The 16,954-nt window shown below is 36.8% G+C and overlaps 1 protein-coding gene across 2 annotated transcripts in view; it reads right to left on the minus strand.

The window, feature by feature from the left end:
* Positions 1–16,465, minus strand: part of mmp16a (matrix metallopeptidase 16a (membrane-inserted)) — an 83,227-nt gene extending 66,762 nt beyond the window's left edge. For both annotated transcript variants that reach the window (XM_028434587.1, XM_028434588.1), the window contains exon 1: positions 16,033–16,465. In XM_028434587.1, coding sequence (XP_028290388.1) covers positions 16,033–16,149 — 117 coding nt within the window. In that variant the 5' untranslated portion in view covers positions 16,150–16,465. The remainder of the gene's footprint in view (positions 1–16,032) is intronic.
* Between the last annotated feature and the right edge of the window lie 489 nt (positions 16,466–16,954).

Genomic DNA, 16,954 nt, shown 5'->3' on the forward strand with positions numbered 1-16,954 from the left:
TGTGAGGTCAAGTGTTGATGGAGAAGAATATGGTTTGCTTGAGGCGAGCACTTATCAGCGGTGGCTTTCTGCTCTGCTCGTCCAATCGAATCAGGGAATGATTTACACAGAGGAATGCTGGAACCAATTAGCTCCCTGCTAGCACACAACACACACACACACACACACACACACACAAACACACACAAAGTAAAAGACCTTGCCCCGAGTCTTAAATGCCACAAGTAACTATTGTTGGAAGGGAAAGCACTGGTTTTAATGAGTCATGCTACATAAACCATGTCTAGTAACATCATGTGATCCACAGTTTATTCTCAGTTTTACCACACACGGTGTGTGTGTGTGTGTGTGTGTGTGTGCGTGCGTGTGTGTGTGTTAGCATGAACCATTCTTTCTTTAATAATGTATTAGCCAACCACTGGACACTGGGGTGGTGGCGTTGTCATGGTAACCGCAACGCCACTCAGCACATGCACTTCTCTAATTTACCACTTTACGTTTTATTTTGAAATCAATAGTAACACAACGTTTATGTAGAGCTGACATGAGAAACTGCCAGTTCGAGGGCAATTGGTTTAATTTAGTAAACGCACAAAAAAAACTAAACAAAAGCACATCAGAACAAAAACGAACAGAAACACAGGACAATGACAACGAAACAACAAAAATACACAAATGAATAACAAAAACGAACAGAAACACAGGACAATGACATTGAAAAAACAAAAATACACAAGAAAGACAGAAAAATATAGAAATTGTCAGAATACTACATGGAGTGACACCAGAAATACCCAAAATGACTTCCAGAACACACACATCTTAAAAATGGCAACAAAAACACACAAAAGGACAAGAATACATAATGACAAAAATATAAATCCTCAAAATGGTTCCAAAAACACACAAAAAACAACAAAAAAGAACAAAAATAGAGGAGCATGACAACAAAAGAACAAAAATACATACAAATGACAGAGAAATATGGAATTAGACAGGAAAGTACATCAAATGACAACAGAAATACCCAAAATGACTTCCAGAACAAACACACAAAATGACAACAATAATGAATAAAAATACAGGAAAATTACAACAAAATTACACACAAATAATAAAAAAAATATAGAAAGTGACAAAAAGCAATATTAAATGTCAACACAAATATACAAAATGACTCCAAAACAACAACAAAAGTAATACCAAACCAAACCAATAGATTAAAATGAGCATAAATCACACAAAGCCTTCTTTGTTGTTTCCTGTGTTAATGTTCTGATTGGTCGTTATTCTAATGATGTCACAAATGTTGATCATGTGACTCTCAGATCAGATACAATCACAGTTCTGTTATAAAAGTCTCAGATTTAGACAAACTGTCCTCTGTACAATGAGCCACCCATGCACACACACACACACACACAGACACAGACACAGACACAGACACACACACACACACACACACACACGCTGCTGACGTCATTTGGCAGTGTTAGTCAAACAGCTTTTCTCCTCACTGGGGTGTCTCTCTCAGCTAACGCTAACGCTAATGTCATGTTTGCTTCTCCGTGTCACATCCTCAGCCCTCTGAGCTTCTTCTAAATGTTTAATGTGACTGACAGCTGTAACATTAGGAGGTCACATGGTGCATCACATGCACAGCTGTTTGACGTGTGTGTGTGTGCCCGCTCCATTGTTTTTAAATCATACAATAAAACAAATCCGGCCCCTAAAAACATCCAAATCGTTCTGCTGGGGAAAGTAAAAATGTCCGAGAAAACAGTGAAAATGACCAAATGATGTACAGTATATGTGTATATCTCTGTAGGGTTGCAAAGCTGTGTAAAATATCTGACAAATTTCCACAGGAACTTAAGCTCAGGAATTTTGGCAATATTAAAAAAATCCAAACTTTTCATCGGAATTATTTGTTGTAATTAAGCAGAAAAAAAAATGTAAATCATTCTATCATATCCAAACATAAATATTGACCTCCATGTAAAATAACACACTTTAAATACAACCGTAATATTTCAACAGATTTATTTGGAAGTAGAACTTTACAATTATTCAAGTGGCGTTTCATTGAATTCATAACAAATTCAATAAAACTAAGTTTTCATGATGTAAATCATTTTTACTCTCAAATTATTGAAATTATTGAAAGAATCTAAAATTCTGCTCAATCCTCAAATTATTTGACAAAATTTCCCCAAATTAAATAAATATAGTCACTAGCTGTCACCAATTGTTTGGATATAGTCGGTGCTTTATATGTAATTAGCGCTAAGCAGTAATGTGGAAATTGTTTGGTTTTGATTCCCAACCTGTGGGGCCCACTTCAGATCAAACTTATCCAAATGAGTTGGACCCCCCCGATTTAAAGCAATAATAAATCTGTTTGTGCGTCGTTTTCCATCATCATATTCAAATGTGACGCCCACAGAAAGCAGCTGTGATCTGATCAGTATGGAGGATCAGGCCCTGACATTTATATGTGACATTTTTGTGACATTTTGTCCTAATGGGGCCATGGAGACGCTGGACATGGTCCGCATTAAACAAGTGTGTGCGTGTGTGTGTGTGCGTGCGTGCGTGCGTGCGTGCGTGCGTGCGTGCGTGCGTGCGTGCGTGCGTGTGTGTGTGTGTGTGTGTGTGCGCGTGTGTGCGTGCGTGTGTGTGTGTGTGTCCTGATGATAAAGCACTCTCAGAAAGTGAGTTTAGACACATGAAGCGTTCAGTAATGGAGGAGGAAAAAATACAAAAAACCCAAACTGACTCCAAAAACACGCAAAGGACAAGAATAATGAACAACTATACAGGAAAATAACAACAAAAATCCACACAAATGACAGAAATATATAATAATTGACAAAAAACTACATTGAATGACAACAAAAACACACAGATGTATCCATAAACACAAAAAACAGCAAGAATTAACAAAATTACAGGAAAATAAAACAAAAATACACACAAATGATAGAAAAAATCTCAAATTTGACAGAAATGCACAAATTAACTCCAAAATCACACAAAAAAAATCTGAAAATGGCCAAAGAAACTCAACACTTCCTGATTATTTGGGATAATAATCGATCACTGCTTGATTTAATGTTCTTCACAAACTGCTTTAACATGTAAATGACATAAATACGATTCGTCAATAATAGAGGACAACGTAAACTGATAACAGATTACAGCTAAATACGGAGATGTTGCTAATGCTGATGTAGAGCCTCCCATTTACCGTGGCTGCCAAAAAACAGAATTCACTTCCTCAAACAGAAATGGCAATACTGTTAATGTGAACAAAATCAAGTGGAAAATTCAATCTGACACTGAATATATCCTCACGTGCATGTTTTGGGAAAATCACATCAAACATTTACACAATTTATCTTGGTAAACTAGAGGACAGAGAGATGGAAATGTCAATTATCGTGCAAATCTAACATAATATGAGTCGATTTAACAGACTTGACATTCTTAAATGGAAATATGACAAACTAAACCATCACCTAGGTCTAAGAGATATTGACCAAAACTTATATCGATATTTTCCTTCAAAATGTTGATAGACGATATAAATATTGATATTTTTAACTCAATAGTCTCACAAGAAAGACAATTCTGGGTTAAATTTGCCACACAGGCACATTTATTAACAAACAGCAGCACAATATGTGCCACTTTAGTCTGTTTCTCCTCTAAAGGACAGCATGTGTGAGTGAGTTCTATGTGGCTTGTTTAGGAGAAGGTCATCAATCTATCTAACTGAGCTTTTCATGCTGTTCTGAGCAGTAGAGAAAGCAGCAATTTTCTATATTTTCTATATCACCAAAATAGAAATCTCAACATATCTAGAATCTTGATATATTGCCCATCCCTAGCCTCACCAACATCTTTTGGAACAATATCACACATGTAAATGCAAATTTCCACTGTAATCTGATATCTGGAAACTTAGCAAATGGACGCAAAATCTTGCATTTTCTCAACGTGTGTGTTTGGTGCAAATACAGCTGAGAAATATGGAATTAATTTGAATAGTTCAGTGTATTTCAGGGAGTTGAATAGCCTGCAATGACATGTGATACAGAAACAAAACAAATGTTTAAAGAGGCTCTGCTAATGTGAGGAAATAAAAGTTGTGCCACATTTCTCTATGAATTGACATTAAAAGTTGTACCATGTGACCTGCAGAGACACAGCAGCTACTTTATTATTCAAATGATAAACTACAGTAATATGAGCTGTAGCAGGGATTCCTCCTCTCACTCACTCTGATGTCACCATCAGATGATGATGATGATGATGTAAACACTGAGTCTGACAAAGACCATAGGTCACCAGAGTTCACTCATCTCTCTGCTTCTAGCTTTAGGTCAACGATACTGGACTAAAATCATGTCAGAAATATTTGAACAAATACACATTTTTGCTATAAAACTATTGGAGATCAGATTCATGTTGTTCTTATTTTTAGCAGCAGAATTCAAACTTCATTATTTTTAAATCCTTTTCTAATTAGATATTCATCTAATATCAGCACTGATAAGGGGCTGATAAAACTGTGCATCTCTAGCTGCATCTATCAGTATTTATGTATGTTGATTCATTCATTAGCAGGCTTATTTTTAACTGTAATTTCTATTATTTGCCTTCGATGTATAAATGAGCCCCTCCCTCTAGTTAAATATCAAATGAACTCCCACATTTAATATTGTGTGTTTTTGGAGTAATTTTTGTGTAATTTTGTTGTCCTTTTTAAAAAGTTTCTGTCCTTTTATGTATTTTTAGTCACTTTTTTGTATTTTTGTTCGAGTTTTATTTATTTTTTGTCATTTTTGTACTTTATGTCGCTTAAAATCTTGTGCTACGTAATCATACGCGCTTGATGGTATTTCACTGTAAATTACATTTGAATATCTCTATGACACGGACTAAAGCCTCATGTACTTGTATTTTTCATGTAAAACTGTGAAGTGAAGCAAACGGCCATTTAAATGTGATTTCAGTGAAACCCTCCAGGCTTCTGTAACTCATCTGAAGCATATGAATACACAATTAAAAACAGTAGTTGACTATTAGGTCTATTTAGCATGTTCGGTACAATTTGAGGAAGTTTAATAGTAGGAAAGTATAGTATAGTAAGATGATGAAATGGAAGGCTTTACATTTATTATTATTTATCAGCTACTAGGGATGTAATGATTAATCGTGAGGCAGTTAAAAATCAATTCATAGGTATCACGATTGACATCGATACTTTGAAAATTAAATCGCAGTACTTTTTTTAAACAGCAGAGGGCGCTATATATTTATCCCTTCTCTTGTCCAGCAGTGTACCGGCGGGCGGAATCTGCTACTACTTTCCTTCTGGTCGCCTTCTACACTTAAACATGTTAATAAATGATTCATTACCCCTTTAGCACCGAAAGAATATCTGTAATATTACGTGAATATCTGTAAAAGTCACGTTTTTCTATTAGCTCTGTCTGCTAGCATAGCATCTCTTCTTCACTGCAAGAATTTCTGCATGCCAACCGACCACTGGGTTACCAGCGCCCTCTACTGGTCCTAACAAGTATCTGACGTAAATCAGTGCAATGACATTATTTTTTTTAAAGTCCAATTGTTAAGACACAGAATACATTTTCAGTTGCACTTTTAAAAAGAAAAATTAACAATTATGCAGTTTTGCATTGTTTACTATAGAACCAGAATTTAAATTAATAGGCTTCTTCTTCATTTGTATTATTCCTTTATTTATTTCATTCAAGATTTATTTTTACTTAAATTGCTTTAAGTAAATTGTTTTACAGAATGGTATCGTGAACCCAGTATCGTGAATCGAATCGTATCGGGAGTTGAGTGAAACGTTACATCCCTATCAGCTACTGTACCTAATCTATCTAAAAAAAAAAACAATTTCTTTAAGAAATTACATACAATAATATATGTGCTGTACGTACAATATTATATTGTTTTTCCAAGGGGCCTCAGGGGAGGAGCCACATGTGACACCTTCACCACCCACTAAATGGCAAAAACAAGCCAAGCTCATTAAAAATAAAGATGCTTGTCACAATGAGAGAACAGAACTAATGAAATCTCTTAATAATGAGCACTGTTAGACAAAAGAACACATCAAATCCTCATTATGTGGCTAGTAATTAGTCTGTTTCATATCATAGTGTGAACACAAACACATAATATCAATAAGGACTTCACTCAGTGTCGTTGTTAATGACTTTGTGTAGTGGTTACAATAGAAAACAAAAGCTTGGTGAGTTTGAGGAGTGAACACACACACTGTGACACATGTGACTTAGTATTAATGTGTGTGTGTGTGTGTGTGTGTGCGTGCGTGCGTGTGTGTTATCAGTGTGCTGACAGACAGAGCTCTGAGTGGAAGGAAAGGAAAGAAAAAGCCATGAAGTCTCTTCCAATCAGAGAAAGTGCTTTTGAGACCGCAGTGACCAGCAATTACATGCTAGGCTACATACCGCTAACCACACCTGCTAGTTAGCGGTGGCGCTCATCCATGTCCTTATCATTATCCTCTGTAACATGTGGTGGAGGTGAAAACACACACATATAAAAATAAATATATAAAAACAGGAGGAAGATGAAAACCAGTTCACAGAGTTCAAACAGCTGCTGCTAAAGCTAAAGCTAAGGATGAGTCAAGTGTACAAACCTTTTATTATAGTTCAATAATTCATGTCGGAATCTTTTAAAACACTAGAAGGTCCAACAGTGTCAAACTAAAGATTGTATAGGATCACAGAACTATTTTGTCTTCTAGGCACAAAAAAATGAAGAATTCACATTCTGAAATTTAAAAAAAACAAACTGAAAACTGATTTTATTTTTAAATCAAGTCTTAGAATGACACAAATATACTTCACATGTATGTTTTAAGACAAAATCACACATTTAGACACTATTTTCCAGTAAACAAGTGATGTCTAGAAAGAAATGCAAACAAACGAATTTGTCAAATTTCACTGATCTCTTTTAAAATGTGCCACTACGTGATCACACGGCTGCACAGGATTTTAATGCAAACAGTATTTCAGTGAAAGTGACATTGATAAATCTCTATAACATGGACCTCACTAACATGGTTTGGGACCATAGGGCCCTATAAAATCCACGTTAATGGAATCACAGACGGAATCACCGAATCGACCAATAAAACCGTTTAAAGGTGGGAATGGACAAAATCGGCATGAAACGCTGTCACTGTTGTGCAAAGAACGTTTTTTATGGGGAAATGTTTCCAGGGACGGCTTATTAGTAGCATCGCCCTCTCTCCTCCTGTCATGGCTGCATTAAACTCATCTTAAACCACCACAAACACCCTCTAAAACAACACAAATAATCACTGACTCCTCACTAGTGCCAGTTTAACTTTGCTGTGCCTGTAAAGCTCCGCCCGTGTTTCATGTAGCGCAGCGGTGCTCCATGAAAACGTGATCAGATTTAATCATCTTCACCTGCTCAGTGTTCGAACTGTTATGCCTGGCTAACTAAGAATAACTCAGTCCATGTTGTCTTTTAGTTCTTTTTATTCCAGCCTTTTGTCCATAGGTACACATTCACAGTCAGCAAGCTACCTCAAGTACAACCGTTTCAGTGGGAACTTCCGGTTTACAAAATAAAAGTCCGTTGGAGCAACGTTATTAGAATGTTACATTCTAACATCTCATCAAAGCTACAGTAAAATGCATGTTGAAATAATTAATTAATAAAAAAATAACTAATGAAACCCAATAATGAAAACAATCTAAGTTTATACTTAATTGATTTTTTTTTTTTTTTTAATTAAGCAATGAAAAATATAATATCTTTTTTATTTAGAGTGCATGGCTTACTAGCCAGAACATTGTTTTGTTTTGTTGTTTTCCTAAAAAAGGTGTTTTGTTTTCTTTTGTTTTTTAACTTCAGTGTATTGCATGGTGTTACAGTACTTTTGTCCTGACTATAGAGGACAAAAGTAACAAAGTGCAACACTTAGTCAACGTCAAATTCCACATTACACAGAAGATAGGATAATTTAAATTAGGTTAATTTAAACTAAGTTGTATAGAACTTAATTAATAAACCTGATCATATTCAGTAAACCATTGATCCCTGAGAGGAAATCAGGTGACATTAATGCTGTTCTCATACATCTTTATATAACATATGAGAAGTCAGAATAATCCATGACACTACAATTTATATCTACCTTTTAATTGTGTGTACTTTATTTTGTACATAATTTTTTGTTTAATTATGAGTTTTTTTTATTTATTTTGTTTCCTCACAGGAGTTAAAAACTAATATTTTCTTTAAAAAATGAGAAATATTTTTAAAAAAAACAGAATTTAAAAAATTAAAGTGGAAAAAACGGGCCCTATATACCAATAAAACAATTTCATGTTTAAAGTGATGGCTGAGTGTAGGGTTGGGTTTTTCGTCTATGCTATAAATTCCTAAGATTTTTTTTGTAGTCGACATAATCGATTATGCTGACTAATTACTGCTACGGCTGAGTAAAAAATGTGTCATGGACTATTTTATTGACATTTTTCAAAATCAATTCATAGGTGATGCTTTTGTTTTTTGTTTTTTTTTTACCTTAACCACAGTAGTCTTGCGATATAGTCGACTACTGTACCACGTGAGAGTTCATTCAGGGCAAACATGGTGAATATAGACAAAGCTCCGCTGGGTAAGATGCCCCAACTTAAGTCAGAAGTTTGGAACCGTCTTATTAATATCAAAGTAAAATGTGAAAAAATTAAAAAATTAATACTGAATGGAAATTGAATCGTGATTAATTGATTCAGAACCTTATTAATCGGAATTAAATCAAGTAACACGTCATGAAAAGAGGCAAGGAAATATTTGTTCCTGTTACTAGCGTTTACATAGGAACCAGTGTCATACTCGTACTGGGTTTGGGTTCCTAAACCTAGCTGAGTGCCTATTAAGTGCACATTTCTCGCAGCGTAATCTGGTGTGTGATTATAGCGTTAACCTGCCGACTTCCAAAATTGGGACCTTGGATTTTCCATGATTTCGAAAATTCATTTCCTGAATCAGAAAAAGTAATCTGAAAGGTTTGTCTTTTTCTTTATTTAAAATCACGCCCCGATATGACCCAGATGTACCTCACATGCCCATTTACACGCTATTTTAACCCATAAAACATACAACTAGATATCCAGCAAGTGTAGCAAACTGACTAATATGTCATAATCTGGTTAAAAATCCCACACTACGTAATTATTTACACCATTTATCAAATCGCAATATTGTACATGTTCGCAATCGCAAAATCTCCCCAAATTGTGCAGCACTAATCGAAATGTATGAAAAACCTCCTCATGAAAAAATGTAAAAACTATAGCTATAGTTGGTTGTTTTTTTGAAACTTAAGTGTATTTATGTGTAACTATTTATATTTTTGCACATTTCCAAGTAGTGTTGTCAAAAAACTCGATACTGAATAAAGTATCGATACCAAAAGGTGAGTATCGGACACTTGCTAAAGTATCGATACTAATAGTGCCGTGTTCATCTCTTAATATCTATGGTTCATCTCCAGTTTTGTTACCCCTCGCGTATTTCAATTGACAACTTTATTCGCTTCTGCAGACACAAACAGACAAACGTGCAGCCCCTCCCCTCAGATGCAGCTGAACACACTACCCCATCATAACACTAGCTGATGTCGGCACAGCTGCAGCATGGCTAGTGCTGCTGCTGGGGGGCCTGCGCAACAGATCAGTTGGTTAGCGAAAAAAAGAATAATTTGAAAATGTAATATATTGATTCCTTCAACAAACGGTGACAACATTTCTGTGAACACCTACCAGCACATTTTAGTGAAAAAGCGGAAAAGGTTGTGAAAAAATATTGCCATATATCGCCATATCTAGATATCGTCACACTCCTAGTCGATAACGTTACGAACAGGACTCAAAATAACTTGTTACCGTCACACTGCACATTTATTGTAAGCAGGGGAAGATCAAACACTGCTTCGATGTCGTTTTAGACAGGACGGTAACAGAAAATTAACAATAAACTCCATACATGCGCTCCTTATGTATCAGGAAGAAGGCAGTTCTGACCTTACGTTACCATGGCTCTTAAAGGGACAGTCCTCAGAAGGCCATCATTACAGCGTGCGTGTGTTTGTGTGTGTGAGTGCGTGTGTGCGCGTGTTAATAGTGGCAACTGTTTATATATTCGGTATCTGATAAATTCACAATTGTCAGTAATAATAAATAATTGATAGTTAATTATAGTATAAAAAAACTGTACAGCACTTTGGTCAGCTGAAGTTGTTTTTATTGTTTATAATTTCTTTTATAAATTATGATACTGTTCTCTACGCCTCTGTTAATAAAGGTTCCTGTGTGACATTTGTGGGTTTAACTGACTTACCTTAATTTAAGGGTTTGCCTCTGAAAAAAGAAACATAACAGGGACGTTATGCTATAATAGTTAGGGGAATCCCCAATTACATCACAGAGAAAACATTAATATATATTTAATAACGCCATTCTGGTTGAATTGTATGCTTCAAAGCATCTCAAGGCAAGGGCAAAATATCGAGATATATATCGCACATCGTAATATAGCTTGAAAATATCGAGATATTTAAAAAAGGCCATGTTGCCCAGCCCTACCGTGGTATCGAGTATCGTTTTTTTTCCTCCTGAGTATTGGTATTGAGTTTGAAATTCTAGTATCGTGACAACCCTAGTTCCAAGACAAATGGTTTCCACCAGACGTTCACAACCTGTGATCATTCACCGATATATATATAAATATATAACGCTTCTTATACAACTTTCTCTGTGAGAAATATTCTCACTGGAAGTGTAATTTCCTCTAACTCCTGATATAGAGGAGGAAGGAAGCTGATAACATGTTCAGGCTCACAATAGAAAGACAGTGGGTGTATAAGAAAAGGGTAAAGAAATACTACAGTCTAATAATAATGGTTAATAAGTTATAAGTGCTCAGTTCCTCACAGAATGTGGCTGAAAACACACAGTGATCCAAGCATGTCAGCCTACTGCAGCTAACGTGTAGTGCAGTGTTTCTCAAATGGGGGTACGTGATGGCACTACAGGGGGTACTTAAGAGAGAGAGAGAGAGAGCGGAAAATAAACAAATGAAAGCAGGGTTGTGTAATGTTAATTTTAAGTTAAAAATGATAATCATCCAAAATATTACCAGCTACTCACAAAACGACAACGGAAATACACAAAATAAGAGAAAAATGTACTGAATAATAAAAAGAACAAACAACAACAGAATACACAAAATGACCCCAAAAACACACAAAATGATGATAGAAATGATCTTGATTAGACTTTGAACTGAAAATACAAAGGTCAGTGTTGGTTCCACATCATGCAGGAAATGACCATAAATGTAAAAAAATGAAAAAATAAATCTATTCAGGAGGCACTAAATACTGTTTCATTCTCTTATTTATAAAATGAGATTCTTTAAAATGTGTGTTATTGTCACTCTTTCATTCCATCATTGTAATAGTTGTTTTTCATATAATTCTGAGTAAAATATAGTTGTCTGACATAAGGGGGGACTTGGACTGAAAAACAAGAGACAGGGCTCGAGACTGCGACCAAAATGGTCGCATATGCGAGTGAAAATTTTGTCTGGTCGCATCCGTGCGTGTGCGTATGGTTGACCTTATTTTGGACGGAGCGGCTAACCGGGTTAGGAGACCCCACTATAAGAGCTGGACCCTTTAACCATTTAATTCCATGGGGTGAAGCAATGCAGATGCTAAGTTGGTTATGCTACTGTTAAGTTAATTCAAGTACAGCATTTCTGCAAAATAAAAAAAAACAGAATACAAGTAACCTGTTGTTATGCTTTGCTGTTATTAAAAGAAAAAAATAGTTAAGTCTTCTTTTAAAATTATATAAAATAAATGACCAGTTATTTCAGCCACTGCTTGTTGCAGAAAAACTTAATATTGTCACTAAAACCTGAAAACATTTTGCAAATATCTCGTCATTGCCAATCTTTACTTCATACAAAACTACGGTACGCCAGTTAAGTCAACTATTCATCAGCATGCGTAGCTATGCTGTACCCCCCACCCCACCCCCCGTTCAAAAAAGGGTGCGACCAAATTCTGTGCTGGTGCGACCAACTGAAAAAGTGCCACCACTGGAAAAGTTAGTGTAGAGCCCTGCAGAGAAAGGGGGACTTGAGCCAAAAAGTAAAAGTTTGAGAACCTAGTGAAAGTTTTGAATAAAGGAATAAATGTGCTCCGTCTGTCATGTGACCTCCAGTTTTTTTAACTGAATAACCTGTAGCAGCTGGACGGACTGGATCTGGCAACGCTGAGCACCAAGTGTGGAAGGGTGGACGAAAACAACAGCCTGTGTGTGTGTGTGTGTGTGTGTGTGTGTGTGTGTGTGTGTGTGTGTGTGTGTGTGTGTGTGTGTGTGTGTGTGTGTGTGTGTGTGTGTGTATGGTAACACACACTAATGTAAAGGTGGTGGAGAGAAAAACACAGACATGTTGATGGTTACTGATGGTTTTAAACCAGGGGTGTCAAACTCATGTTAGTTCAGGGGCCACATACAAAGCAGTTTGATCTTAAGTGGGCCACGGACTATATGCTGGAAAACAATAATAATTAAATCATTATTTTGCCCAAGTTTATACTTCTACGTATACATAAAATACTAAATATGGAACCAACAATATATGATAGAGTGGGTTGTCCAGTAACCGAAGGGTTGGGGGTTTAAATCCCGCTCTAACCAAGTCATTGTCGTTGTGTCCTTGGGCAAGGCACTTTATGAGTGTGCATGAATGTTGGTGGTGGTCAGAGGGGCCGTAGGCACGAAATGGCAGCCATGCCTCTGTCAGTCTGCCCTAGGGCAGCTGTGGCTACATTGTAGCTTACCACCACCGGTATGACTGTGTGAGTGACTGGTGTGAATGAATAATGGTTTCTGTAACGCGCTTTGAGTCTCCTCGAAGAAAGCGCTATATAAATCCAAGCCATTATTATTATTATGCTACAAATCTAGATAATTATATCCTGGATTCATCTCCGTTAGCGGGCTTCGCCTAACCAAACATTCCCTGTCAGAGAGAAGTTGTCCTACGAATCTTGATAACAACACACTAATTTAAGCCAAGTGTTTTCAGCCTGGCTACGTGCACGCTCACGTGAAAGGGGCAGAGATTGCAGCATCTGACCAATCACAACAATGGAGAAACCTGGCAGAGGGACCTTTTTTTTAACAATGAAGGAACAGCTCATGATGTTAAACAAATATAATGGATTCAAAACCATGATGACAGTGAAGAGCAACAGCGTTAGTGCAGCGCACCGGGAGGGAATGCTGGCAGTGAATTGCCGACTCAGTGAATGCGTAAAAGCGTGACATTATTTATGATATTAATCCATTGGATGATAAACGCTCTGATCAGTTAAACTTTATTACAGCACACACGTGTTTTTCTATTCAAGTAGACCTTTTTATCACACACACACTGGGATGAGAGCACATTGTTTCACTGTAGTATGTTCCTGTTGATGCTGTCAGCCTCACTATAGAGTATGAATTAATGAATTCACCCGTCCACGCATACGGAGACACAAGCTTCATCAGCTGACTATAGATCAGTACATCAGATATAAATCTTTCCTAAAGGATGTCATCAGTAATTTAATGGAATAATTTATCCAATAATTATCTCTTTTCCTAAATGCAGAAGTCAGATCTGCACCAACCAGGATCTTCTAACAATAGCCAGGTTGTTTTCTAAGAGAACTGATTGGTCAGGAGGCGGGGCTTTAGCACTCACTCAGATCCTAGCCAGATCATAACCTGGTGCCAACCAGGCTAGTCATTCAGCCGAAGTTACTATGGCGATTTAGCTCCAGAGACGTTAGCGAGCTTCATAGGCCAACACATACTGATTAAATCCCGGAAGTTAGTGCGATAAGACGAAATCTCGCTTCGTAACATAGGGCCTAAATTTCCTACATTTTGTGACCGATTTCTATTTAATTAAGGCAAATATGTCATAATTTGAGGAATATTTAAGGATTTTGTAAGAATTTTGAATTTTTCAACTGTTTAGGATTAAAATGATAAAAAAAAAAAAAAAATTACATTTAAAGATTTTAAGTGTCCGAACAACTTATAAAAGTTTTTGTATGTCAATTTGTGGAGTAAAATTATGGAACAGATTGCGTGTGGAGCTAAAACAATGTTCAAACATAATTCAGTTTAAAAACAGGTTTAAAGAAATTATTTTCACAAGGTACAGGAATGAATCAGTGAGAACCTGCAAATATTGTTGAGTTTCATTTTCACAATAATCAATGTTTTTTTCTGTCATTATTACTTTCTCCTACGGGCCAAATTTGATGCTCCAAAGGGTCAGATTTGGCCCCCGGGCCATGAGTTTGACACAGGTGTTTTAAGAGGATGATGTTTATCTCTGGCAGCGCAGGCAGTTGGAAACAGGAGATGAGAACAAGCCTCGTGTGGCTCCTGACACCCTGTGAGAACCTTTTCTTTGTTACAAAAACAAGTGATTACATGTGATGTGATGCTGAAAGTCACAACGACAATGACTAGTATATGACATTACATTATTATAACAGTAGTCACGCACAGATTGTTAGGTTAAAACGTGTAATTATACTAAATAAAGAGAATCCTCACTAAGACAGACTGTTTCCTCATTGTGAGACTGTTAAGGAGGAAGGAAGTGAGGAAGAGGAGGAAATGGGTGAAAATAGGGCTGGGCGATAAGGACCAAAGCTTATATCTCAATATTTTTTCCTCAAAATGACGATATACGATATAAGTCTTGATATTTCTAATTCAAATGAAGTCTGACCAGAAAAACACAATTCAGGGTAAATTTGCTGATGTAAAATGCCACACAGGCACATTTATTAACAAACAGCTGATCAATATGTGACACTTTAAACTCTTTCTGCCCTAAGGCAGCGATTCTCAACTAGTGGTTCGGGACACAAAAGAAGGTCACAGACCTGTACTAGGTGGGTCAAGGACAGCTGGTCAAAAAATAAATAAATGTTAGACCTGTCTTCTATTTTGAAAGAAAGTTTTATTTCGAGGGCATGCTTTGAAATGCATGATGCACAAAAAAATATATAGATTTATGTTAAAAAAAAAAAAAAAAAATCATATGTTTTCAACAGCTATTTTTGAAAAAATACATTTGGTTGGTTGAATTCTAAAAAAAAAAAAAGTGGGTCGCGATTAATGACCGTGGCAAAATATGGGTCCCAGGATGAGATCATGTGTTGAGAACCACTCCTCTGAGGGACAGCATGTGTGAGTGAGTTCTATAGTGTGGCTTGTTTAGATGATGGTCAGAAATCCATCAAACTGAGCTTTAAATGCTGTTCTGAGAAGTAGCAAAATCAGAGATTTCTAAAATGAGTATTTTAATACAAAATAAGCTATAAATTAAAAAATACATATATATATATATCGTTATTGGCGATATTATTTATAACATTTATTTCGAACGAACAAATAAAACAATAGATGCAAACGAACAAACAAATCTCAACAGAAATGATTTGTTCGACAACACCATTAACAACTACAAAATCCAATGCAATAAACTAAACTGTCATTTTCTATCTCGCCAAATTAGAAAACTTGATATTTCTTGAGTCTCGATATATTGCCCAGCACTAGGTGAAAGAAGTGTGAACAGCTCAGCTGGGCATCACAAAGACTCTGTTGTTGTTGTTGTTCAGGACAGAGATGAAGATGAGCTACAGTGAGGTGATAGATATTAAAAACACTGTAATAATAATGTTGTAAAAAATTTATAACAACAACATTACAACATTATTGTTGTTATGAATGATAGATGTGGTTTAAAAACACTATAATAATGTAGTTCTAAATGCTGTTAACACTATATTAATGTTATAATGTAAATGGTGAGGTGAACGTGTCTTACCTCCACACTGAACGGTTGTTCCTCCCCCCTCACGGAGCATAAAATCCCCAGCAGCAGCTGCACTGATACGGTCCATGTCCATCCCATCCAGCAGCTCTGGGGAACCAGAGCCACCATGGTGAATCCCGCCTGAAGCTAGCCCCACATTCACTGCCCGAGGCCCGGGTTCCTCCAACACATTTAGCGGCTACGGACACATCGACCACCGACGCCTCGGAGAACCAGAACAACCGAACCAGACGACGACGCGGAGGAAGAAGAAGGAGAAGAAGAAGGAGGAGAAAAGCGGATGCCGGTTAAGGGTTAATGGACAGGAGGAGGTGGTTAAGTCCGGTTCAGTCCTCCGGTTCTGCTCCGGTTCTCCCGCCGAAGCTCCGAGTCAACGAGTCCAGCCCGTTTCCTGCGGCGCGAGGCATAGCTGCCCGTTTTCAACCCAGATTCCCACACAGTGCGCATGCGCGTAACTGCCCCCCCTTCAAGAAACTAAGAACATTTTCTGAACAATTAAAAATATACACGGTTTTAACAATTTAACACTAAACTTGTAAATATTTTTACATATTACTCTCATTTCTGACACTTTTTCATCACATTTTTTCCAAGTTTGGATGAACTACGGCCCTCGGAACGTCTCTGCGCCGAATAGCACTTTAATTTGAAAGTTTGGTAACACTTTACTTGAAGTTTTTAACTTTACGCTGTCATTAACAGTCATTAGCCTGAATAAGGTGTCTTTAAGTGTTGCTTGCTAAATTATGACACCTTTCGAGTTATGTTGGCATTTTTAGTGTTTGGTGGAGGGATTTAGTGGGGTTAGGTAGGGTTAGGGCACCAAACGACACTTGATGACAGCCTTCATGACACCTAATTCATGCTAATGACAGGTGTTCATGTCAAAATAACGACAGCGTAATGTCAGCAT

This window comes from Gouania willdenowi, chromosome 20 (assembly GCF_900634775.1).
Source record: "Gouania willdenowi chromosome 20, fGouWil2.1, whole genome shotgun sequence".
Taxonomy (NCBI): Eukaryota; Metazoa; Chordata; class Actinopteri; order Blenniiformes; family Gobiesocidae; genus Gouania; species Gouania willdenowi.